Genomic DNA, 27,932 nt, shown 5'->3' on the forward strand with positions numbered 1-27,932 from the left:
GGGTTCCATGAGCCACAGACTGGAACATGAATTACACTTAACCATTCAAGCTTTCCATCTCCAGGCAACATCTCCCTTTCCACTGAAAAATGTTCCTCCTCATCATTCTGGGAAAGAACAACTTGCATTTATCTTGTGCATTTCATGACTGCTGGATGTCCCCATGCACTTTACAGCCAATGAATTACTTTTGAAGGTTAGGCACCATTGTTATGCAGGAAGTGTGACATTTCCCAGGGAGCTTCACAATAGTGTTCCAAACAGAATTTGACACAAAGCCATTAAAAGGAGATTGCAAGGATAGCTGACCAAAATTTGGTCAGCAAATTAGGCTTAAAAGAGGAAAGAGAGGGAGAATGGCAGACAGATTTAGGGAGGAAATTCTCACGTTTGGAGCCTAGGTGTTTGAACGCAGAACCACCAAAAGGGCAACTGAGGGCATGCCAAATGCCAGAATTGAAGCAGCACAGGGACCTCAGAGGTTACAGAGTAAGGGAAGGGCAAGGTCTTGGAGAGATTTGAAAAGAAACATGAGAATTTTAAAATCGAAGCAATGTCATGGAAATTAATGGAAGGAAAAGGATGAATGGAAAATGTGGATAGTTCTAGAAAAGATATCTTTTTTATTTTCAGGGAGCAATTGGTTTCCCCAGTTTCCCCGATATGGACGGAATCAAAGGAGATAAGGTATAGATCTGAATATATTCACTTATTTAGCGAAAAAAAAAAATCACCAGTAACGAAACTTCCAAAGAATTTCAATCCCACCCAATAATAACTGCATAGAGATTTCTCACAATGGTTTGCATCCTCAAGGTCTTCATGTTTGTTCTGAAAATATTTGCTGTCCATACTAACACTGAAAACTTTGTGTAGGAAGTGACATTCCTTGTAGGTTTTTACAACTTGCCATTTTGAGATTACACAATTCATAGACTTTAGTGTGAAATAGTGAGTGCAACGCTACACATTAGCAAGTCCAGTTCAGTATTTCCTAATGGTCTTACCATCCTAATGATGGTAAGATCATTATCAAATATGCTGAGCTCTAATACCCGCTATCCCCGGATAGGCGCCGGAATGTGGCGACTAGGGGCTTTTCACAGTAACTTCATTGAAGCCTACTCGTGACAATAAGCGATTTTCATTTTCATTTTCATTTCATTTGCAGGGTGAGTGGTAGTTCTGTGATCTGACTCTGAGCTTTGTGGAAATAGTTCCCCACAGTCCAGCCATCTCAAACAGTAACATAAAGAACATCTTTGAAATTGTAGCCAAATTGTCGGACCATTCCCCTTCTACCTCCAAATATTCGTCATGACATGCCGGTAATATGATCACGGTGCGCTTTATTGCAAAGCATGATGGTGTAGCGTGTGGAAACACTTGCACGTAATGTTATGCAGTGGCAAGATGGCAGTCATGTCTACTGACTAAATTACTAATTTTAGTAATGCCCTCGATTGAAAAGGACAAACCACAACACAGAAAAGGAAAATAAACCATTTTGAAATAGTAACAGATTGGTTGCAACCTCCCAAAAAAAACATTCCAATTGGCAAGGAAAAGCAAGCTGGGTATGTAACAAAAGGTCATTCTGCTGCCGCCCTCAGCAAAGTTCTGCTTTATTCTCGTCAATATTTACCTCTTCCCAGTCTTTCCATTCTCTTAAAACTTTTAGACACTGTGTTGCCTGTTCCTTTTTGCTACTCTTTTCATGCTTCATGGTTTCCTGGTGTTGTTATTCTTGGACTTTCACCTCAACAAAATAAAACACCCTGCTTCAGTTTGGTTCAGTCGCAGCCAATCTTCTCTTTAGGCCACTTGCTTTTGAACTTGACAGCCTCCTCCCATGTTTGAATGCACAATCTAGGTTGGCATTCTAGTGCACTGTTGATTGTCAGATGTGTGACCATTTTCAGGAGATATTAAACTGGGATCCTATCTACCTCCTCAGGTAGATGTTGGAGATCTGTGTCATTTGTTGAAGAATGGTAAGAAGCTCTCATAGATCCTGTCAAATATTTGACATTCAATAAATGCAACAAAACTCTCATATTGATTATCACCCTATTTCCGATTTGTAATGTTGCGATTGTGAAATGGGCGCCATGGCTACCTACATAAAAATATTCACTGCATTACAAAAGTAATTTTTTGAGTGATCTGTTTTAAGACATTGCAATATGATAAATTCAATTATTAGCAAATAGTATAGAAGGAGATTGACTTCAGTAGAGTTTTAAAAAATCTTTAGAGATAGAGGCCGGGATTTTCCGTTCCCTGCCACAAAGGTCTTGAATCCCGATTGGGCAGAGAATTCTGCGTCGATCCAAAAATGGAATCGATGCCAGGCAGCTGGCCTGTTCTCAGTCTCCGCTACCACCTCATCCGCTTCCCACTCCCCGCCGGCAGAATAATACAAACTGTTGACTTGCATGGATTAGAATACATCCCTCCTTTGAAATTGTCTGGACCTATCTAGCTTGTAAAAGGTAATGGACCATAAAATTGAATGTGAACAATGCAGTTCATAGCTTGTAACAAGCCCAGAGTCTTAAGAAAGTTAAAGGGGAATAAAATTGAATGTGAAAAGACATCGATGGAAATACTTTTACTTTCATCTGCCAGATCATTGACGTTGACCTGATGGGAGAGACATTACAGGTTTGAAAGCTATAGAGGCAAGACTTTTACCTTCATCTCATAATTCTTTAATATTGACATGCTTAGAGAGACATTCAAGGCTTTGAAGGGCAGGATGATAGCACAATTGCTTCACAGCTCCAGGGTTCCAGGTTCGATTCCCGGCTTGGGTCACTGTGTTCTCCTCGTGTGTACGTGTGTTTCCTCCGGGTGCTCTGGTTTCCTCCCACAGTCCAAAGATGTGCAGGTTAGGTGGATTGGATGGGGTTACTGGGTTATGGGGATGAGGTGGAGGTGTGGGCTTGGGTAAGGTGTTCTTTCCAAGAGCTGGTGCAGACTCGATGGGCCAAATGGCCTCCTTCTGCACTGTAAATTTGAAGGTTACAGCGGGAAGACTTTTGCCTTCATCTGAGAGACCCCCGACCTGAGCCCCTCCCAGCCCAGTCCAAGCCCCTCTGACTCCCACCTCCTCCCAATGACCCCACTTGGCACACTGGAGGTAAGTGTAGAGAGGGTACTCAACCCTCACTCCTCTTCGAATGGCACAGCACTGCTCCTCACATTCCAGGACCAGTACTGATTGGCATCCACAGGCCATCCAGCTGGGAGTCAGGTGAACATCAGGAGGCTGCACCATTCCACTTAAATCTTGTTAAATAGATTGAAATGGATGCTCATGAGTTCTGATCAGGTTTTTGCCGTTTCTGGGCAAGAATCTGACCTCATCAGAGGAAGTGGGCTTGGAGACTCGTGACAGATTTGAAGCTCAGCAAGAGTCCATATTGGGTGTCATACCTGATTTAACAGGCCAGCGGGAATACCGGCAAGGCCTACCAGCCCTGCAAAATCACCCGCTAACAGTGTCAACCTGGTGAAGCTTCAACACAGGACCACTTGTGGGCCAAACAACATCAGCAGCAAGTGATAAACAGAGCTGCATAATCCCACAACTAACAGATCAGACATAAGGGGCAGGATTCTCCCCTACCCACTGGGGCGGCATCGGAATCCTCTGCACCTTCAGGGGCTAGGCCGGCACCGGCGAGGTTGGCGCCGCGCCAACCGGCGTCGAAGGGCCTCCGCCGGCCGGCTGAGTTGGCGCATGCGCGTGAGTGCCAGCGTGTGCTGGCGTCACCCTAGTGCATGCGCAGGGGGTTTCTTCTCCACGCCAGCCATGGCAGACCGTTACACCGATGACGCGGAGGGAATGTGTGCCCCTACGGCACAGGCCTGCCGATCGCGGGCCAGGCCACCGTGCCCCCCCCCCTCCGGGGCCAGATCCCCACCCCCCTCGAGGAACCCCGCAGAGTGAGGTCCTGCTGGTATGGACGTGGTGCATTTTACGCCGGCGGGATCCGCTGAAAACGGGTGGCCACTCGGCCCATCGTGGGCCGTAGAATCGCTGGGGGGGCCAACGGCCCCCAAACGGTTCAATTCCCGCCCCCACCGAAAAACCGGCGCCAGAGAATCTGGCAGCTGGCGTCAGGGCAGCGGGTCCAGATTCACGCCCCCCCCCCCCCCCCCCGGTGATTCTCCGGCCCGGCGGGGTGGTCGGAGAATCCTGCCCAAGATCTGCAGTGCTGCCACATCTCGCCGTGAATGGTGGTGGATAATTAAACAACTCACTGGAGGAGGAGGCTCCACAAATATCCCCACCCTCAATGATGGAGGAACCCAGCACTGCTGTGCAAATGATAAGATTGAAGCCAGAAGTGCCGAGTGGCCCCCAACATCACAGATGACATTCTTCAGCCAATTCGATTTATTCCATGTGGTAGCAAGCAATGGCTGATGGACTGGATACTGCAAATGCTATGGGCCCTGACAATATTCCAGCAACAGTCCTAAAGACCTCTGCATCTGAACTTGCTAAGCCCCTCACCAAGCTGTTCCAGTACAGCTGCAACATTGGTATTGATCCAGCATATGTACAGGAAACATGACAAATCCACCCCGGCTAATTACACCCTATCAGTCTACTCTTGATCATCAGAAAAATAACCTGCTCGTGGTGGTTCAGTTTAGATTCCACCAGGGTCACTCAGCTCCTGGCCTCATTACAGCCTTGGTTCAGACATGGGCAAAAGAGCTGAATGCCTGAGGCGAGGTGAGAGTGACTGCCCTTTGACATCAAGGCAGTATTTGAATGAGAATGGCATTTAGAAGTCCTTGCTAAACTGGAGTCAATGGGAATCAGGGGGAGACTCTCCGCTAGTTGGAGTTTACCTGGCAAAAAGGAAAATGGTTGTGCTGGTTGGCGGTCAGGAGGTCGACCTCTCAGCTCCAGTATATCACTGCAGGAGTTGCACAGGGTAGTGTCCTGGGCCCAACTAGCCTCAACTGCTTCATCAATGACCTTCCTTCTATCATAAGAACAGAAGTGCGGATGTTTGCTGATGACTGCGCAATGTTCAGCACCATTCCTGATTCCTCAGATACTCGACCGGTTCATGTTCAACTGCAGCAAGATCTGAACAATATCCAGGCTTGGGGTGACAAGTGGCAAGGAACATTCACACCACCAGGCAATGATCATCCCCAATAAGAGAAGATCTAAGCATAGCCCTATGACATTCAATGGCATTATAACAGAATCATAGAATTTACAGTACAGAAGGAGTCCGCCATCTCTGAATCCCCTACTATCGACATCCTGCGGGTTACCATTGATTAGGAACTGAACTGGACGAGCCAAATATATTCTGTGGCTGCCAGAGCAACTCATTAGCTAGGAATCCTGTGGTGAGTAACTCACCTCTTGACTCTTCAAAGTCTGTGCACCACGTACAAGGCACAAGTCAGGAGTGTAATGAAATACTCTCCGGTTGCCTGAATGGATGCAGCTCCAACAAATCTTAAAAAGTTCAATACCATCTAGGACAAAGCAAACTGCTTGATTGCTACCCCTTCCACAAACATTCAATCCCTGCCGACGAACAGTGGTAGCCATGCGCACCATCTACAAGATGCACTACGGGAACACACCAAGGTTCCTTAAGCAGCACCTTCAAAACCCAAAGCTAGAAGAACAAGAACAGCACATACCTGGGAACCCCGCCACCTGGACGTTCCCCTCTGAGTCACTCACCATCCTGATTTGGAAATATATTGTCATTCTTTCACTATCGTTGGATCAAAATCCTGGAATTCCCTTCCTAACAGCTCTGTGGGTGCACCTCAGGGACTTCAATGACTCAAGAAGGCAGCTCGCCACCACCTGGTCAAGGGCAATTAGGGATGGGCAACAACTGCTGGTCTAGCCAGCAAAGTCCACATCCCATAAAAAATTATTAAAAGAAAATCCCTTTCAAAACTATTATAACCATTACTTCAAAAGTCTGTGCTTGATTCATGTCCTCTTCATTGATTGCCCTTCCCCTTTCCGCCTAACGTTCTGGATTTAGGTCGGGATTATCCGTCTGTTCACAGGAGCGGGATTCTCTGGTCCCGCTGCCCTGAATGGGAGATTTGGTTGAGCACCAAATTCCCCATTCCGCTAGCAACGGAGAACCCCGGCCATGTCATCAAACTCTGATATCTAATACACCTATTCAGTCTCTGAATAGACTTTTGTAATCATCAAAGATTTAATTTTAGCAATGTTCAAACTCAAAGACAATTGAAACATATAAGTGGCGCGATTCTCCGGTCGCTGACCTCCGAAATCGGGTTCGGTAATCGGCCGGAGAATCCCTGTTTTTGCCAAAATCGTGGGCGGCGCTGGTTTTGCAATGTTCCGCCCCCTCGAAAACGGCGTACTTGAGGAGTACGGTGCACGCCGTCGGGATGGCCTCAGGCCGAGTTCCCGATGGGATGGGACACTTGTCCTTTTTATTTTTGTGAACCTAGCCGTGAACCCAGCATGGCGGCTGCGGACTGAGTCCAGCACCGCCACTGAGTCCAGCACCGCCACATTGAGGGGGGGGGAGGGGAAGGGTGCTGTTCCGTGGGCAAGGGGGGGGGGGGGTGTTCCCGGTATGGCAAGGCTGATTACAAGGGGGGCAGTTTTTGGCAGGCTCGATCCGTGCGTGGCCGGTGCCATGTTGCACGGCGCGGCAGCTGCAGGCTACCACCATGCGCCTGCACAGTCACGGACCTGGCAGTTCTCCGGCCGTATCCGAAGGTAAAGTCAGGGGCTTTATGCTGCGTGTCTGCTAGCCCCCCACTAGACGGAGGACCGGTGCAGCTTTTGCGCCGTTTTTTTCAGGTGTAAAACGCCACTGTTCCCACACCAGCGTCAGCACTTAGTCTTCAAACCGGAGAATCCAGCCCCAGAGGTCCAAAGGATCGAAGTTTATGGTGAGAAGAAATACCTAGGGACAAACTTGGTTTTAATCTTCCCAACAGCTTTTCCCCTTCGTGTCTTTCTGTAATTGAAAACTATGCAGATTGAAACAATTTCACAAATTCGAGGAAGAGGTGGGTGAATGAGGAGGAGGCAGGCATTGAAAAATTCAGACGAAAATATATTTTCTAGTCAGAAAACAAAGAGTTTATTCAGTATCAGCCAACACCATTGCAAGGTGGAAATAGGGAAGTTCGTATTAGCTGAAAGTCAGCATTAAATTGTTCCTGTGTGGTTAGTTGTATCAAATAATCGCACAACAAGGGCTGCTGAAATGGTTCTCAGCCATCTGGTACCTTCTCACCAAAAAGCTTCGGGGAAGTTTTGTTTATTTGTAATAGCAAATGCCATTAAATGTGCTGTGAAAGGACCACTGCGCCCACTGTTACTCAAACTGAAGTTTGCTTTAACGCTGTAGTAGCCATGGGTATTACAACTTTTGTTTAATGAATTAAAGCAATGCAAAGTAGGGATAGAATTTTCATAATAGGAAAGCTGTAAACTAATGAACAGAGTTATAAGGAAAGATTGGTAAACCTCGACCTAGAAACAGACAATGTTGATTTATTTTCAGCTATTAACTGGGACTGAAGGGTCCAATATGGCATCACCCACTTTGTACCATATGCCATCTTGGTGAATGTGCCCTGTAGTGGTCTCAAGCACATGCCTGAAATAGATGTTGGTCCCATTGCTTATGGATATCAATATCGCCAGATGTTTATTTCAGGTATCTTCCAAAAGCCGTCGACCATAGCACACATAATGCATTGCTGTCGTCAGTTTTATGAGATGCACATCAGCCAAGTATCATAGCATCATGGAATTATAGAATCTACAGTGCAGAAGGAGGCCATTCGGCCCATTGCGTCTGCACTAACCCTCTGAAAGAGCACCCTACCTAGGCCCACTCTCTCACCCTGTCCCCGTAATCCCATAACCCCACTTCGCCGGCACATCTTTGGACACTGAGGGCCATTTAGCATGGCCAATCCACATACTTGCACATCTTTGGACTGTGGGATGAAACCGGAGCACCTGGAGGAAACCTATGCAGACACGGGGAGAATGTGCAAACTCCACACAGTCAACCAAGGTCGGAATTGAACTTGGGTCCTTGAGGCAGCAGTGCTAACCACTGTGCCACCGTACCGCCCTAAAGTTGTCACCCAAAAACCAGAGGGAGCAGATGGTCTCATTTTAAATGTAGGCCACTGTCAGCCACTGCTGACCCCAATTTCGGCCTCCTCCCCCCCCCCCCCCCCCCCCCCCCCCCCACCCCACTCCAGACTCCACTGTGACATAGTTTCTCGAGCTGGCCTATTTTCATCTCCTTCATGATCACCCAACTTTCCCACGCACAGTAGGAAACAAGGTAGCCAATTTGCACATAGCAAGATCCCACAAACAGCATTATGATAATGATCAAATAATCTGTCTTTGAAGATGGTGGTTGACGGACAAATTGTAACAGCGGACATTAGGGACAATTCCGCTACTGACATTCAAAAAGTGCCGTGGGATCGTTTATGTCCAGCTGAGAGGGCAGACGGACATCTGTTTAATATCATTTCTGAAAACAGCATTGACAAGAGTACGGCATTCCCTCACTGCTACACTGAAGTACTGGCATACACAATGTGCTCAGGTCTCTGGAGTGAGGACTTAAAAGAGTGCTATGGCTGACACTGAGCAACGCTCTGCAGTTTTCACGCTGCAGGCTCGATACTCGAGTGCCAAAGATGACCATAAAAATACTGACAACAAGAATTAATTAATTAATTAGCCATCGAATAGGTGCCGGAATGTGGCGACCAGGGGCTTTTCACAGTAACTTCATTGAAGCCTACTTGTGACAATGAGTGATTATCACAGGAGATGGTTTAGCACAGTGGGTTAAACAGCTGGCTTGTAATGCAGAACAAGGCCAGCAGCGCAGGTTCCATTCCCATACCAGACTCCCTGAACAGGTGCCGGAATGTGGCGACTGGGGGCTTTTCACAGTAACTTCATTGAAGCCTGTCATAATATACACACAAGTATATGATGGCGCACAGACAGGCATTCATTGACACACAGGATGACCAATGATCACACAGAACACAGCAGCCAATCACCAAACAGGACACAACCACTGGAAAGCCAGAGGGCACTAGTTTTCCTGCTCTCTTGGGATCCAGCCTCAGTCAGAGCCCGTGAGCAACAACTAGAACATACACCATGTGGTAGTAAGATAGTCTGGTCAGGTTAGCCTCAGGTCTCCAGTCAACTCAGAATAGTGTCAACCCACAGTTAAAGTATGTATGATAGTTAAGAGTTCAATAAAATAGAGTTGCATTTCTTCAAGTGTTGGAAGCCTGTCTCTCTCACTGCTGCAGTAAACACAGTCCTCGCAGACCCAGCATACCAAACACATCAAAGCCTACTTGGGACAATAAGCTATTATTATTAGTTCATTTAAAAGCTAGTTGCAGAGGTAGGACCCGTGCCCCATTCTTGCATCTGAGGCGGAAATACTAGATTGAAGGAAAATGATGGAACAAAATCTTATTTGGTTATAAGTTTGAATTGCTTTGTCATAGTGGGCGCGATTCTCCGCTCCCCACGCTGGGTGCGAGAATCGTGGGAGGGCCGGGCGACTCACGACACGCTGCCCTGGCACCCCCGCGATTCTTCCACCCCTGCTCGGATGAATCGCCGCTCGCCGTTTTTCACGGCGACCGGCAATTCTCCGGCCCGTATGGGCCGAGCGGCCTGATGTTCCCGACCGGTTCACGATGGCGGCAACCACATCTGGTCGCTACCGTCGTGAACATGGCGCCAAAGGCTCGTTTGTGGCTTGTGGGGGGCGGAGAGGGGAGTGAGCACCACGGCCATGCTCGGGAGGGGACTGGCCGACGATCGGTGCCCACCGATCATCGGTCCGGCGTCTCCAAGTGACGCACTCTTTCCCCTCCGCCGCCCCGCAAGATCAAGCCGCCACGTCTTGCGGGGCAGCGGAGGGGAAGACGGCAACCGTGCATGTGCGGGTTGGAGCCGGCAGCCGTCGTGATATTCAGCCGCGCATGCGCGGGTTGGAGCCGGCCAACCTGCGCATGCGCGGGTTGGAGCCGGCCAACCTGCGCATGCGCGGCTGATGTCACTTATGCGCCGCCGTCGCGTCATTTTCGCCCCGCTCCTAGCCCCCTGAGGGGGTGAATAGAGTCCGAGGAGCGGGCTCCTCGTGAACTCAGCCCAGTTTCACGACGGCCTTCCCGATGCCACACGGGAGCAGAGAATTCCGCCCAGTGTCTTTCAGCTATGAGAATTAATTCAAAGACAAGACAGCAGATTATGAAATTATTGGCTGTATTTTCAGACTGAAGGTCACACTTAGACAGGTTCTTGTGATAATCCTCCTTGATGTCCTCAGGTTTGTCTGATTCAGTGGTGCAGTAGTGACTGGTCCAAATCAGTGGGAGTTTATGCATTTTCCAGTTGCTGGAACACATTTTCCTCCTCTGCACATTTTAATTGGACACAAAAATTCCCTTTTGATAACAAAGACTTGTTATGAAGCTAGTGACACTGATGGAAAGCTTAAAGTTGAACAGAAATTCTTGAATCTGGGTACTGGAGGATCAGTAGGAATTGGTAAAATTTGTTTTAGAAGATACCTTTCAATTTCAATCAATAGAGTGACAAGAATATATAATTGGAGTGATTGAAGTGAATAGCATAGATACATTTAAAGAGAAGCTAGATACGTGCATGAGGGAGGAAGGCATTGAAAGACATATTGATAAAGTGAGATGTAAGGTGAGAGAGGGGCTCATGCAGCACCGTGGCATAGTGGTTAGCACTGCTGCCTCACAGCTCCAGGGTCCCAGGTTCAATTCCAGTCTCGGGTGACTGTGTGGAGTTTGCATTTTCTCCGCGTGTCTGCATGGGTTTCCTCCGGGTGCTCCGGTTTCCTCCCACAGTCCAAAGGTATGCGGGTTAGGTGGATTGGCCACACTATATTTAGTACCACTTGGTATTTATTGTAGATAATTGTACATGTGACATCTCTTGGGGAGGCCTTGTGCCATAGTGGATATCGTCCTTTACTGTGAGTCGGAGGTTCCATGTTCATGCCCCACTCCAGAGCTTGATGGCCGAGGATGTGCATTAATTACGCGGCCGTTTGCGTACCAATTTGCAAATCATTCCAACATAAGCTACTGACAGATGGCAAGAGCGGGAAAGATTCCTGGTCAGCCATGTTATGGAAATAAATTGGAACCTTTACCATTACTATCCACAGCTCCAGGTACAATAAGAATGTAAAAGTGTATGTTGCCACAGCAACTCAGACAACTTGAACGGTTTGGTTGGCTCAGTTTCCGAGATGGCCAGTGTGGAGCAAATTAGTGCCAACAGCACAGGGTTCTTTTTGCCCATTCTGGCTGGGGGGGATTCACAACTTGCCTTCCGTGTGACGGAGTTGTGGTGCTGTGTCATATCTCGCCAGAGCAATTTCTGTTTACAGTTCCCCAATTTTGATCACTATATTCCGTGCATTTACATATGTACAATTTAATCCTGCCCTTATCTTTTCTTTGCCCTTTGGCAGCCGACAATTTCTTTGTTCACTGTCAACACTCAAGCCTTCCCCCAATTCCTTTTCCCTATTCCCCATCTTCTCTCTTTTGCCCTCACTGGTACTTCCAAAACTAGGCCCATTAATCAACCCACCTCCTGCCTTATAAGTTAAAATCCACCCCCATTACACAATTTACTCTCTGAGCCAGGACATTAGTCCCATTTCGGCTCAGGTGAAACCCATCTCTTCTGCTCTGTCTTTGCCTGAATGGTGAAGCCTGTGGCACAGGTAGTATTTCTGAGATTACTATCCTGGAGGTCCTGGGTTTCAACCTACTCCCTAACTCCTGAAACTGGTCCTGCAAGACCTCCAAGCTGCCCCTATCTATGTTATTGGTTTCCACATGAACCACAACCTCTGGTTATTCACCCTCCCTTTCCAGATGTTTATCCAGCCGATTTGTTATGTCCTGAACACTTGCACCCAGGAGGCAACAGACCATACGGGACTTACGGTCTTGGATGAAAACTCGACTGTCTATCCCTCGAACTATTGAGTCACCCACTATTACTATCTTTCTAATCTGCCTACCAGCCTCCCTCTCTTTTCCCAGAGTATCTTAGGGCACCAGGGTATTGTAGTTTTCCCTCGAGTCATCTACCCCTGAAAGACCACCCTCTGGAATAACTGTTCCAGAAACCGCTCTCCCTCATCCATGGTGCACAGTGAATAGAGTCGCTGATCCAAATCAGTTACATGTTGTTCAAGGACTGCTCAGTGCTGGCACTTAAAGCAGATGTGACTGTCTCTCTCTCTCTTTCTTTGGACACCGGTGATGCAAGCTCAATTGCACGAAATACTCAGATTGGTACAACTGTGGCTTTATTACAGTCAGATGCGTGGCCTCCTACTGCAGCTGGCGAAATGGCTGATCAGTAGGAGGTCATGCACATTTATACGGCTCCTTGTGGGCGGAGCTAGCCGGCAGGGGCTACCGACGAACCTGTAGTGCAGGTCCTACCTTACATCCCCTAATACAGGTGCACACAGTGGATCAGCACAACCGGGTCCTTCGTGGTCTCATTCTCACTTGTGGTGAGCAAGCCGACTTCTCCCTTTGTTGGATGCTTCTCTTGTTGAGCACCAGGTCATCCGCAATCTCCTTATCAGTTGTAGCGAGCGAGCTGACAACTCCCAGAATGCTCCTCATTCACTTCTCACTACCGCCCTCTGTTGGGACAATTTGAAATCCAGGTCCCAAGATGTAAGAACATCACCCTGGGCGTGATTTAACGGGAAAAAAACAAAGACCCTTTTTGGGTGTGTATAGTGGGGCATTTCTCTGCACCTGAAACACCAAATACGACCTTGCTATCATTGAATTTACAGTGCAGAAGGAGGCCATTTGGAGTCTGTACCGGCCCTTACAAAGAGCACCCAACTGAAGCCCACGTATCTACACTATCCCCGTAACCCAGTAACCCCCACTTCACATTTTTGTGGACACCAAGGGCAATTTAGCACGGCCAATCTACCTAACCCGCACATTTTTCGACTGTGGAGGATACCGGAGCACCTGGAGGGAACCCACGCAGACACAGGAGGCGCGATTCTCCGCTCCCCACGCCGGGTGGGAGAATCGCGGAAGGGCCGGGCGACTGACGACACGCTGCCCTGGCACCCCGTGATTCTCCCACCCCCCGCTCGGATGAATCGCCGCTCGCCATTTTCCACGGCGACCGGCGATTCTCCAGCCCGAATGGGCCGAGCGGCCTGATGTTCCTGACCGGTTCACGACGGCGGCAACCACACCTGGTCACTGCCGCCGTGAACATGGCGCCAAATCTTCGTTTGTGGCTTGTGGGGGGCGGAGAGGGGAGTGAGCACCACGGCCGTGCTCGGGAGTCTCCAAGCGACGCACTCTTTCCCCTCCGCCGCCCCGCAAGATCAAGCCACCACGTCTTGCGGGGCAGCGGAGGGGAAGACGGAAACCGCGCATGCGCGGGTTGGAGCCGGCAGCCGCTGTGTCGTCAGCCGCGCATGCGCGGTTTGGAGCCGGCCAACCTGCGCATGCGTCAAGGCCCGGCGGCCGAGATTTACTGGGGGGGGGTGAATAGGGTGAGAGGAGCGGCCTCCGAGGCCGTCGTGAAACTCGGCCGAGTTCACGACGGCCTTCCCGATGTCGCGCGGGAGCGGAGAATTCCGCCCAGGGAGAACGTGCAGACTCCGCACAGACAGTGACCCAGCGGGGAATCAAACCTGGGACCCCTGGAGCTGTGAAGCAACTTTGCTAACCACTGTGCTGCTATCAAACAGGACTCTGTTTTTTTCTTTTGGTCTCGGCGAGGGATGTCCTGCTGAGGCCACCTTCATTTCCAGTGCCAGGGTGGCACTGACAGGGTGCCCGGGTGACAGTGCCAAAGTGCCAGGCTGGCAGTGCCAAGATTGCAGAGTGCCAGCAGGAGTGCCAGTGTAACATCCTGTCCTGTCCATAGCCAGGCCACACGTTTGTGTGGACCAGTACTAAACAGCTCCATGGTGCAGTCTCCCAGACATGGGCATTCAATCCCAGGCTCTGGGAGAATCTGTGCAGAGATATTTAAGTGCTCTAACTGGTCAGTTAAATATGCAAATCTGGATCCCACCCATGAGGGTGAGATCCAGATCGCGACGCTTCACTAGATCTCATTAAACATGTGAGGCAGCCCAAACATCATAAATCTCACAAGAGGCCACTCGTGGGATTTAACGGCTTTGTTGCATCCTTTTCATGTCTCGAAAGAAACCTCTTAAATCTTCCAAATAATAGGGATTGACATTGCATTTGTAACTGATTATTGTTTATTGTTGGTGGGTGTAAATTTGGGAGCAAATGTGAAAACGGAGGAGAATAAAAATATATATTTTTTAAATCTTCCACAAAATGAGTTCAATTGCATTTCACTTGGCCTATACATTATAACAATTAACAATTCCACAGAACAAGCTGAACACTTTCCCCCAATAAATTGCTCTGGAACGTTGGGCGGGATTCTCCGACCCCCGCCGGGTCCGAGAATCTCCGGGGGGGCTGCGTACATCCCACCCAGCCGCTCCGACGCCAGCTGCTGTATTGTCCTGCGCCATTGGCAGCGTCCCCCCCCCCCCCCTGCAATTCTCCGGCCCAAATGGGCCGAGCAGCCATCCGCTTTTGGCCAGTCCCGCCGGCGTGGGTTATGTATGGTTCCACATGGCGGGACCTGTCTGGTAGGTCGGCGGGGTTTTCCTCGGGGTGGCGCGGGGGGATCCGATCCTGGGGGGGGGGGGGCCATGGTGGCCTGGCCTGCGATCAGGTCCCACCGATCTGCGGGCGGGCCTATTCCGCGGGGACACTTCGTCCTTCCGCACCGGCCGCCTTTAGGGCTCTGCCATGGCCAGCACGGAGAAGAGAAAGCCCCGCGCATCCGCCACAATGCGCCGGCTGATCTGCGCATGCATGGAATCACGCCGGCGGTACCGCACAAGCACGAGATCATGCTGGCCCTTTGGCGCAAGCGCAAACCCACGCCGTCCCTTCGGCGCCGGCTGGAGCAGTGCCAACCCCTCCGTTGTTCAGCTATCCCCCGAGACAGGTGAGAATTCCTCACCTTGGGAGCCCATTGATGCCGGAGTCATTGGCGCCGGTTTTCCCGCCGGCGTGGGGACTTAACCCCCGGAAGGGAGAATCCCGGCCATTGTCCGCCATTATATTACAGGTTGGATTTCTGGGAGGCACACCATTAAAATGTCCCTAAAATTGCCACGTGGTCCAATGGCTATGTCTCCATGCAAAGTGCTGAAACAGCACTGCACCAATGTGTCACGTTGCATTACCCTGAAGAACTGTGTTTGGTCAGAAAATATTGATTCACTCAATAAAGATTTATGGGGTTGCAGGATTCTGTAGAAGGAAGATTGAGTTGAGTACACAGTTGTTGCCATTGCTTCTGTTTAATGCAGTATGCTACAGATTTTATGAGATAGAAAATCATTTGGGATTCAACAAGCTGGCTCTTGGACGCAGAAATGTACACAGCATCACATAATGTGTTTCCACTTTTATGAAGATGAATGAGCGATATTAAATGAAGGGCCATTATGTGAGGAAAAAAAAATGAAAAATGCCATAACTGCGAGAATGAAAGAGAACAAAAACTTGCTTGAGGGAATAAAATCTAAAATCGGCATTCTTTTCAATCAGCTTTAAATGCACTGCCACACCCATATTGCTAAAGTAACCACATGGAACCATGAACAAGACACCATTCCAAAACTCTTGATTTTGAAGCTAGGATCACATTTGAAGGTAAGCAACATTGTCAAGTCGATTACTGAGTTAAAGTGCCATACCAGCTGCAATGATTGCTGATCTTTGGTGGACAGGACCCCTGGGAATAGGGATGCACTCCTAATTCTGGTTATCCACTTGACAGGGTTGGGAAAATCCACACCTCGTTATCTCTGATAACTCTGATAACTCCTTCTGGACAAGAGAGACCCTGACATGGTTCTGGGAAGGAGGGGAAAGGTCGAGGACAGAAGTATGGGAGATGGGTAGGACATGGTTGAGTGCCCTGTCAACCACAGTGTTGCGGGGGTGGGGGGGGGGGGGGGGGGGGGGGGGAGGACCCCAGGCTGAGGAGAAAGGCCGACGTATCAGAAGCTCCATTTTTGAACATGGTATAACTGGAACAGATGCAGCAGTGGTGGAGAAACTGGAAGAACAGGTTGGAATCCTCACAGGAAGCGGGATGTGAGGAGTTGTAATCGAGGTAGCTGTGGGATGTCGATGCGTCTGTATTAAATATTGGTGGTCAGTCCATTATCAGAAATGGAGACAGAAAGGTCAAAGAAGGGAAGAGAAGCGTTGAAGATAGACCACGGAAAGGTGAGAGAGGAGTGGAAATTGAACATAGAAAGAGGCACCCTGGTAACTGAAACAGCAGCCATCAGGGAGCTCATTGCTATTATTCATCTATAAGAACAATCATTGAATAGTAAATCTTCAGCTGCAGTCAATGGCCTCTTCCAAGGAAGGGGCTCCAAGAAGCATTGTCACGTGTGCTCCCACCTAGCCCAGTTGGCCAGGCTGCATAGCACAGAACAAGAGACCCCGCCTCCAGCATCAAAGAGCCACCCCCCTCCCCATCTCACAGCACCCCCCCCCCCCCCCCCCCCCCCCCGCGACCTCCAGGCTATCCCCTGACCTCACAGACCCCTGCAAACAAACATACAGACCCCCGCAAGGTCAATCACAGAGCTTCAACTACCCTTTTCCTGAAGCAGCAACATGTTCAACTGTACAAAGTGGATTCAGAGCCTTTTATGGCTTTGTTTCTCTACATGACTGTTTATCAGGAGCTGCTATATTCTCTGGACTATTCACAACTGATCATTCTGCAGGTTGTGTTCCACTTTTGAAATAGGGCAGGGCTTCTGTTGACAGAGATGCCTGCATAAATTATATAAGCAATGGATTTGAGACTATGCACATTGCAATGCACAATAATTTTGCCTTACAGAACTACGTACCAGCCTCCCCGGACAGGCGCCGGAATGTGGCGACTAGGGGCTTTTCACAGTAACTTCATTGAAGCCTACTTGTGACAATAAGCGATTTTCATTTTTTCGTTTCAATACTTCTCCAATTGTGATGATCACACAATTAGCAGTGGTGCTGCCACCTGGAGGAATGGATGGTATTGCGACTAACGTTCCAAATATTTCAACAAGATTTCAAATTATTCATGTCATCAGACTTGAGAAAGTTCAGTTCCCAAGTGCCAGGAAAGGCAGTCCTGGGTTACCATTGGCCAGAAACTGAACTTGACGAGCCATATAAATACTGTAGCTACAAGAGCAGGTCAGAGGCAGGGCAGCATGGTGGCGCAGTGGTTAGCACTGGGACTATGGTGCTGAGTTCCCGGGTTCGAATCCCGGCCCTAGGTCACTGTCCATGTGGAGTTTGGACATTCTCCCCGTGTCTGCGTGGGTTTCACCCCCAGAACCCAAAGATGTGCATGTTAGGTGGATTGGCCATGTCAAATTGCCCCTTAATTTGGAAAAAAAAAATTTTAAGAAAAAAAAGACAAAAAAAAAAGACAAAAAAAAGAGCAGGTCAGAGGCTAGGAATCTTGGAGTGAATAATCCACCTCCCCAAATTCTGTTCCGAATCTACAAGGTGCAAGTCTGGAGTGTGATGGAATAATGGGGCCTCACGGTAGCATGGTGGTTAGCATCAATGCTTCACAGCTCCAGGGTCCCAGGTTCGATTCCCGGCTGGGTCACTGTCTGTGTGGAGTCTGCACGTCCTCCCCGTGTGTGCGTGGGTTTCCTCCGGGTGCTCCGGTTTCCTCCCACAGTCCAAAGATGTGCGGGTTAGGTGGATTGGCCATGCTAAATTGCCCGTAGTGTAAGGTTAATGGGGGGATTGTTGGGTTGCGGGTTACGTGGGTTTAAGTGGGGTGATCATGGCTCGGCACAACATTGAGGGCCGAAGGGCCTGTTCTGTGCTGTACTGTTCTATGTTCTATGTTCTATGTTCTAATGTTGCCTTGCCTGGATGAGTGCTGTGCCAACAACATTCAAGAAGCTTCATACCATCTAAACACAGCAGCCCGCTTGATTGTATCCCATTCAGAAACATTTGCTCCTCCACTACTAAAGCACAGGAGCAACAATATGTATCATCTACAAGATGCACTGCAGCAACTCACCTTGGACAGAACCACCCAAACCCATTACCACTGCTATCTAGAAGGACAAGGGCAGCAGTTACATGGGAACACCACCACCTCAATTTCCCCTCCAAACCATTCACCATCCTGACTTGGAAGTATATCGGCGTTCCTTCAAAATCTGGGACAAAATCCTGTAAAACAGTCCCTAATTGCACTGGGGTTGTCCTTGCAACACATGGATAGCAGCAGTTCAAGAAGGCAGCTCACCACCACCTTCTCAATGGCAATTAGGGATGGGCAATAAATGCTGCTGTAGCCTGTGCAGCTCACATCACTTGAATGAATAAAAAACCTTGTAAGGACAAAGGGTATTAGGTGTGGGGGTTGGGGAGGGTGTGGTTTGGTAGGAGTTGGCATTATGTTCGCAAAGGGACTGTAAAGGTTCATGGAGGCATGTGGGGACATACCTTGTCATGGGGCCTCAGAGCATTGGTGGAGGCATGAAGTAACATGGGTTGGCATGGATGGGGCATGGAGAGTGTGTGTGAGGGTTGCATGGGGGTGACAGTGAGTGCTGCAGGTAGGCTTTATGTTTTATTCTTTCCTTTTCATTTTCGGACACAGCGCCTGTGTCCTGAGGCAGACCTCTGTATCCACCAACTTCCTCATTTCTTCCCGGATCACACTCCCCACACCTGGGGCGGGATTCTCCAATAATGGGGCTATGTCCACATGGCAGCATCAAAACACGGGCGTTTCACTCCGGACCTTCTTTTGGGTAGCATCAGGAATAAGACGGGTGCAGTCACAATGTTGGGGGTTTGCTACAGGCCTCCCAATGGCCTGCGGGAGACAGAGGAGCAGATAGGTAGACAGATTTTGGAAAAGAGTAAAAGCAACAGGGTTGTTGTGATGGGAGACTTTAACTTCCCCAATATTGACTGGGACTCACTTAGCGCTTGGGGCTTGGACGGGGCAGAGTTTGTAAGGAGCATCCAGGAGGGCTTCTTAAAACAATATGTAGATAGTTCAACTAAGGAAGGGGCTACTGGACCTGGTTTTGGGGAATGAGCCCGGCCAGGTGGTAGAAGTTTCAGTAGGGGAGCATTTCAGGAACAGTGACCACAATTCAGTAAGTTTTAAAGTGCTGGTGGACCAGGATAAGAGTGGTCCGAGGGTGAATGTGCTAAATTGGGGGAAGGCTAATTGTAACAATATTAGACGGGAACTGAAGAACCTAGATTGGGGGAGGATGTTTGAGGGTAAATCAACCTTGTGGGAGGCTTTCAAATGTCAGTTGAAAGGAATTCAGGACCGGCATGTTCCTGTGCGGAAGAAGGATAAATGTGGCAAATTTCAGGATCCTTGGATAACGAGGGATATTGTAGGCCTCGCCAAAAAGAAAAAGGAGGCATTTGTCAGGGCTGGAAGGCTGGGAACAGATGAAGCCTGTGTGGAATATAAGGAAAGTAGGAAGGAACTTAAGCAAGGAGTCAGGAGGGCTAAAAGGGGTCACAAAAAGTCATTGGCAAATAGGGTTAAGGAAAATCCCAAAGCTTATTACACGTACATAAAAAGCAAGAGGGTAGCCAGGGCAAGTGTTGGCACACTGAAGGACAGGGGAGGGAATCTTTGTTGTGGAGCCAGAGGAAATGGGTGAGGTACTAAATGAATACTTTGCATCAGTATTCACCAAAGAGAAGGAATTGGTGGATGTTGAGTCTGGAGAAGGGTGTGTAGATAGCCTGGGTCACATTGCGATCCAAAAAGACGAGGTGTTGGGCGTCTTAAAAATATTAAGGTGGATGTCCCCAGGCCTGATGGGATCTACCCCAGAATACTGAAGGAGGCAAGAGAGGAAATTGCTGAGGCCTTGACAGAAATCTTTGGATCCTCACTGTCTTCAGATGATGTCCCGGAGTATTGGAGGCCAATGTTGTTCCTTTGTTTAAGAAGGGTAGCAAGGATAATCCAGGCAACTACAGGCCGGTGAGCCTTATGTCAGTGGTAGGGAAATTACTGGAGAGAATTCTTCGAGACAAGATCTACTCCCATTTGGAAGCAAGTGGTCGTATTAGCGAGAGACAGCACGGTTTTGAGAAAGGGAGGTTGTGTCTCACTAACTTGATAGAGATTTTAGAGGAGGTCACAAGATGGTTGATGCAGATATGGCAGTGGATTTTGCCTATACGAACTTCAGTAAGGCCTTTGATAAGGTCCCTCATGGCAGACTGGTACAAAAGGTGAAGTCACACAGGATCAGAGGCAAGCTGGCAAGATGGATACAGAACTGGCTAGGTTGTAGAAGGCAGAGAGTAGCAATGGAAGGGTGCTTTTCTGTTTGGAGGGCTGTGACTAGTGGTGTTCCATAGGGATCAGTACTGGGACCTTTGCTGTTCGTAGTATATATAAATGATTTGGAGGAAAATGTAACTGGTCTGATTAGTATGTTTGCGGACAACACAAAGGTTAGTGAAATTGCGGATAGCGATCTGGACTGTCAGAGGATACAGCAGGATTTAGATCGTTTGGAGACTTGGGTGGAGAGATGGCAGATGGAATTTAATCCGGACAAATGTGAGGTAATGCATTTTGGAAAGTCTAATACAGGTAGGGAATATACAATGAATGGTAGAGCCCTCAAGAGTATTGACAGTCAGAGAGATCTAGCTGTGCAGGTCCACAGGTCACTGTGAGGGGCAACACAGGTGGAGAAGGTAGTCAAGAAGGCATATGGAATGCTTCCCTTCATTAGCCAGGGCATTGAGTATAAAAATTGGCAAGTCATGTTGCAGCTGGTAAGGAACTCAATGGAAAGTGAAACGCGGGACTTCATTCTTATTAATTATATTTCCATCTACACAGATTTAACAGTGGCACTGTTCGCTAAGAGTACATACAGCTTTGGGTAAGACACATTAATATCAGAAGGTTTACTGGCTTGTTGTTAATGTGACAGGAAGAGAAGTTAATAGAACCTTAGTTGGCACACTTGGAGTATAGTGTTCAATTCTGGTCGCCACACTACCAGAAGGATGTAGATGCTTTAGAGAGGATGTAGAAGAGATTTACCAGGATACTACCTGGTACGGAGGGCATTAGCTACGAGGAGAGGCTGAATAAACTCGGTTTGTTCTCACTGGAACGACAGAGGTTGAGGGGGCGACCTGATAGAGGTCCACAGCATTATGAGGGGCATAGACAGAGTGGATAGTCAGAGGCTTTTTCCCAGGGTAGAGTGGTCAATTACTAGGGGATGTAGGTTAAAGGTGCGAGGGGCAAGGTTTAGAGGAGATGTGCAAGGCAAGTTTTTACACAGAGAGTAGTGGGTGCCTGAAACTCACTGCCGGAGGAGGTGGTGGAAGCAGGGACGATAGTGACATTTAAGGGGCATCTTGACAAATACATGAATAGGATGGGAATAGAGGGATACAGACCCAGGAAGTGTAGAAGATTTTAGTTTAGACGGGCAGCATGGTCGGCGCAGACTTGGAAGGCCGAAGGGCCTGTTCCTGTGCTGTACTTTTCTTTATTCTTTGTTCCAAACTAACAGCCGCTGCCTCCCAGGTGGTACTAATCATCCTGCTCCTGGCCCTCCAACCCCCTCAGGAGAACAGGATGCCCCGTCTCTCATAGACGTCATTGAGAAGCCTGGCCAGGTTGGCATTGCCAAATTGAGGAGCAGGTTTGTGTGCTGCCATGCTTGTCTGTTTTTTTTAAATTTAGAGTACCCAATTATTTTTTTCCAATTAAGGGGCAATTTAGCGTGGCAAATCAGCCTACCCTGCACATCTTTGGGTTGTAGGGGCGAAACCCACGCAACACGGAGAGAATGTGCAAACTCCACACAGACAGTGATCCAGAGCCGTGATCGAACCTGGGACCTTGGCGCCATGAGGCAGCAATGCTAACCTCTGCGCCACTGTGTTGCCCTCGCCATGCTTGTATGACTGGGAATGAGTGATGGAACGTTTAAAAGCAGTTCCCCTGTGTTAGCGAGATACTGAGGCACAAATCTGACAAATCAGGCAGCAAAAGAGCCAGTAACCTCAAGAAGCTTGTGGAGCTAATTTCCGGCACTCAGTGCTGTTAAATATGGGCCGCGATCTCGGCAGCACTGCTGTCACAAAACACTCATGAAAAAGTATATATTTTACATAGAACTTTTCATGAATTCAGGATATCCCAATGCAGTTTATGGACAACGAATTTTAGTAATTAGTAATTTAGGTCTACAAAATTATGAGGGGCATAGACAGAGTGGATCGTCAGAGGCTTTTCCCCAGGGTAGAGGTGTCAATTACTAGGGGGCATAAGTTTAAGGTGCGAGGGGCAAGGTTTAGAGGAGATGTACGAGGCAAGTTTTTTTACACAGAGGGTAGTGGATGTCTGGAATTCACTGACGGAGGAGCTGGTGGAAGCAGGGACGATAGTGACATTTAAGGGGCATCTTGACAAATACAAGAATAGGATGGGAATAGAGGGATACGGACCCAGGAAGTGTAGAAGATTTTAGTTTAGACGGGCAGCATGGTCGGCACGGGCTTGGAGGGCCGACGGGCCTGTTCCTGTGCTGTACTTTTCTTTGTTCTTTGTTCTAATTCTGAAGTATCATTGCTGTTATAATGTCAGAAGGAGAATTCAGGTATCCACAAAAGGAGTTTGTTAAAGTGGCAGATGAAATTCATTACAGATATGTGTCAGGTATCTCAGTTTGGAAGAAAAAAATATCAGAAATCGAGCATGATGGTGCACTTTCATAAGTGGTACCAGGCCTCACTCTATAGCTCTGGGGCTCAGCTGCCCAGATTCATTTCCCTCCCCTTCAAAATAATCTTGAATCCTCTGCGACCTGCCTTTGTGCCAGCAAGCAAACTCCAGGCCTCATGCTCTTGGCCTGCTTGCAACCAACCTGCAGTGTGATTAAAAAGACCTGAGACTCAAACTGATGACATTGCTCCCAGTGCCCCACACCCACAGGTCAGAAAGCCGCATCCACCTTTACACACAAAGGCCGGATGTTCCGGTCCTGCTTCGCCCCGGGAATCATTGTGGACGGGACGCATAATTTGACAGATGAGTAAAAGATCCCTTGAGTTCAGGCAGGAATATCTGATCTGGAGCCATTAACACCCACCTAATATATCTCGAGATGGGTACATTACCGTGTTCATCCAATGAACTGTACCACGATCAAACTGAAAATGGATTTATTTCAAATTCCTTATTGACAAAACCTTGAATTCTATACACTGCTGTCATTTGATTTGATTTATTATTGTCATATGTACTGGTATACAGTGAAAAGTCTTGTTACTTGCATGCTGTACAAACAATGCATACTGTGCATAGGGAAGGAAGGAGAGACTGCAGAATATAATGTTACAGTTATAGCAAGGTGCAGAGAAAAGATCAACTTAATACTAGGTACTTCCATTCAAAAGTCTGATGGCAGTAGGGAAGAAACAGTTCTCGAGTTGGTTGGTACCTGACCTCAAACTTTAATATCTTTTTCCTGATGGAAGAAGGTGGAGGAGAGTATGTCCAGGGTGCGTGGGGTCCTTAATTATACTGGCTGCCTTTCCGAGCCAGCAAGAATTGTAGACAGAGTCGATGGATGGGAGGCTGGTTTGTGAGATGGATTGGGCTACATTCACCACCTTTGGTAATTTCCTGCGGTCCTGGGCAGAGCAGGATCCATACCAGGCTATGATACAACCAGAAAGAATGCTTTCTATGGTAGGTAATGCAGGCAATAGGTCATGCAAGCAAAGTAAATTTGTGGAGTACAAATTGACAGATAATCTTAAATATAATAACGACATTGCTTCAGTGTCGTGCAACACAGAAGTAAATTTCAAAAAATGGATCTCAGTTGTCAAAAAATAGATTTTTTAATGTTGGAGGTTTACTGTCCGTCCTCTCTAAATGAGACAGTGCAGATGAAATCAGAGCCAAAATGTGTACACAATGTAAATTCTAGACTCAATGAGAAGCAAAATACTGTACCTGCTGGAAATCTGAAGTGACAGAAAATGTTGAAAATGCACAGGGGCTCTGGAAAACATCGATGGAGAGAGAGAGAGAGAGAGAGACAGAGCAAATGTTTCAGCCCTGAGGAGACAGAAACTGATTAATGGATGGAATCTTGCGCTGCCCCCATGGCAAGTTCAATGCTGAGGGGTGCAGGGGGGGGGGGGGGGGGGGGGCTACCAAATGTAATCAGGCAGGAGTGTGGCCGGTTGAGCTCATGGCAGTGAGAAATGCTACCCCGAGGGATAAAGGACCTGCCGTTGGCCTATCATGTGCCCGAGTGGAACACGGTGTGGCTGGCCTTCCCACACAAATGTGATGCCTGGCTCTCACTGTCTCTCCAGCCAGCAGATGAGATTCCCCCTCACCTCTAGAGGATAAGGCCCAACATGTGTGAAGCGGTTGATTCCTGGGGTGAGGGGTTGTCTTGTGAGGAAATGTTGAGCATGTTGTGCCCATTGCATTTTAGAAGGAAGAGAAGGGACCTCACTGAGACAGATCGGATTCTGAAACCCTTTGATTCTGTGCCCATGTGAATAATTTATATCTAATGGAGATAATCATATCAGGTTCACTGGCTCCATTCCAAAGGTTGTTATCGCACCTCTAACTCTAATCCCTAAGTAAACATAGAAAATAGAAGCAGGAGGTGACCATTCGGCCCTTTGAGCTTGCTTCGCCATTCATTATAATCATGGCTGATCATCAAATTCATGAACCATGCTTGGAATTATAAATATCTGAGGGGTGTTACCAGCCTCCCAACAGGCTTTCATTTATCCAACATTTAAAAAATGTCAATCCCCAAACCAAATGTTGTCCAAAAATATATGAATCATGAAATTGGGCACTTTCGCAACACCCTGCCCTCAACTCTATTGAGCTAGTCTGTCACCAGGCAGCTGGTAAAGTCAGCAGCCTTGCTAAATGTTTTTTTAAACTTACCACGGCTGGGATCCTGATACGAGTGGGCCCGTTCAGAAGCCTGGTCCCTCCACTGCCCTCTGGAAAATGTTTGAAACCGAAGTGGGGCATCTGACCATATTCTCAATGGGAAAATCTGAACCCAAAAATCCAAGCATAGCGTGCCAGTTTGCAGAGGTGAGGACGTATTCCCCACCTCTCACTCGCCTCTGCAGAAAGGTAAAAGACAACATTTTCTTGTAAAGGTTTAAAATGTATTAACTGCTCATGTTGTTCCAACAGGGAGACCAGGGTTATCCAGGAGAACAAGGCTTTAAAGGCGTCGCTGGAACACCTGTAAGTTGATGCCATGGATTTCCCACTTGTAGTTGACTGTAATTGTGACTGCAAAGTCGAGTCTGTGTTTTGATGTTTGATTCAGTGGGGAGTGTTATCAATGTTTTATTTTCTGTCTCCAATTTTCCCCGCTCTTTTACCTATTTGAAATGGTTTAATCCTTTCCTGGCGTATATTTCCATGGATTAGCAGATTATTCTCCAGTAAATGTGACCTCTGTGCTCACTCCATACACTACTGCAGATGATGTTCAAGATCAGGAAACCTGTCCAAACATTCTCCTCTCTGACAGAAGGGCAAGCAAGGGAGCATTGTGGATAGCACAGATGCTTCACAGCGCCAGGGTCCCAGGTTCGATTCCAGCTTGGGTCACTGTCTGTGCAGATTCTGCACACCCTCCCCGTGTGTGCGTGGGTTTCCTCCGAGTCCTCCGGTTTCCTTCCACAGTCCAAAGATGTGCAGATTAGGTGGATTGCCCATGATAAATTGCCTTTAGTGTCCAAGATTGCCCTTGGTGTTGGGTGGGGTTGCTGGGTTGTGGGGATAGGGTGGAGGTGTTGACATTGGGTAGGGTGCTCTTTCCAAGAGCTGGTGCAGACTCGATGGGCCGAATGGCCTCCTTCTGCACTGTAAATTCTATGAAGAAGAGCACTGAGGCCAGATGCAGCACAAACTGTTGGCAATTTCTCAAACTTCAACTTTGACACAAAAGTTGGAGTCTTCATGCGCTGTCATGGCCCAGCTTCTAGTTTAGGGAGTTTGATCCAATTTCTCAGCATCTCATAAGAAATACTTGTTATTCTAGCTGACGTGGAGGGCAGCAGAGCTGAACAGTGTTTAATGAATTCTTTCTTTTGGAACAAATCGTCAGGCAAAAATATCAAGAATCCTGTATTTATGAAGCTGTCTGTGCCTTGTGCTGCTTTGGACTCTTTGTTTTTTTCTCAGTCATTTGTCAGAGTTAGGAGGGCACACTCATACAATTTACAGCGCAGAAGGAGGCCATTCGGCCCATCAAGTCTGCACCAGCCCTTGGAAAGAGCACCCAACTTAAACCTACGCCTCCACCCTATCCCCGTAACCCAGCAACCCCACCTAACCTTTTGAACACTAAGGGCACTCAGTCCAAATTGAACCAGAATTCACCTCTACTTCTGTGTTCAAATCATTATCATGGTTCAAAAATGGCTGCACACAGACTTAAACGTGTGTTTAAAAGTGGAAAGAATGTTGCCATTTCAGCCTGGTTAGCTTTGCAGCATTCAGGCTACCATCCATAGATATGTGGATACATAGACGATAGGAGCTTGAAGTGGGCTTTTGGCCCTTCGAACCTGCTCCGCCATTCATCACGATCATGGCTGATCATCTAACTCAATAGCCTAATCCTGCTTTCTCCCCATAGCCTTTGATCCCATTCTCCCCAAGTGCTGTATCTAGCCGCCTCTCTAATATATTCAATGATTAAGCATCAACTACTTCCTGTGGTAATGAATTCCAGAGGCTCACTACTCTTTGGGTGAAGAAATGTCTCCTCATCTCTGACCGAAATGGTTTACCCTGAATCCTCAGACTGTGACCTCTGGTTCTGGACACATCCATCATTGGTAACATCTTCCCTGCATCTACCCTGTCGAGTCCTGTTAGAATTTTATAAGTCTCTATGAGATCCCCCCTCATTCTCCTGAGCTCCAGCGAGAACAATCCCAACCTAGTCAATCTCTCCTCATATGACAGTCCCGCCATCCCTGGAATCAGTCTGGTAAACCTTTGCTGCATTCCCTCGAGAGCAAGACTATCCTTCTTCAGAGAAGGTAACCAAAACTGCACACAGTACTGCAGGTGTGGCCTCACCAAAGTCCTGTATAATTGCAGCAACATATCCCTGCTTCTGTGCTCGAAACCTCTCGCAATGAAAGCCAACATACCATTAGCCTGCTTTACCGCCTGCTGCACCTGCATGCTTACTTTCAGCGTCTGGTGCACAAGCATCCAAGAATAGTAAAACACATATATTTGGAGGTATAAGAAAGTGGCTAATGGCCTTTTCCTAGATCTGGCCCACAGGGCACATTCATCACATGTTGCAGAGTTGGACTTCTACCATGAGAACATTGAGCCAAATGATACGCATATAAATGGGAAGAATCATTCAGAAAATGCCTTTTCCTTTGTGTTTCCTTAATTGTTACCCAGCTCAGCTAAATTGCATGATTCCATTCCTTTGTTTTTACAAATTCAGAGTACCCAATTATTTTTTTTCTAATTAAGGGGCAATTAAGTGTGACCAATCCACCTAACCTGTACATCTTTGGGTTGTGGGGGTGAAACCCACACAGGCAGGGGGAGAATGTGCAAACTCTACACAGACAGTGACCCAGGGCCG

The 27,932-nt window shown here is 48.0% G+C and overlaps 1 protein-coding gene across 1 annotated transcript in view; it reads left to right on the forward strand.

Moving 5' to 3' along the window:
* col22a1 (collagen, type XXII, alpha 1) overlaps window positions 1-27,932 on the forward strand; it is a 375,895-nt gene that overhangs the window by 191,421 nt on the left and 156,542 nt on the right. The window contains exon 13 of the mRNA XM_038808788.1: window positions 25,493-25,546. Coding sequence (XP_038664716.1) covers window positions 25,493-25,546 — 54 coding nt within the window. The remainder of the gene's footprint in view (window positions 1-25,492; window positions 25,547-27,932) is intronic.

Source organism: Scyliorhinus canicula, chromosome 10 (assembly GCF_902713615.1).
Source record: "Scyliorhinus canicula chromosome 10, sScyCan1.1, whole genome shotgun sequence".
NCBI lineage: Eukaryota > Metazoa > Chordata > Chondrichthyes > Carcharhiniformes > Scyliorhinidae > Scyliorhinus > Scyliorhinus canicula.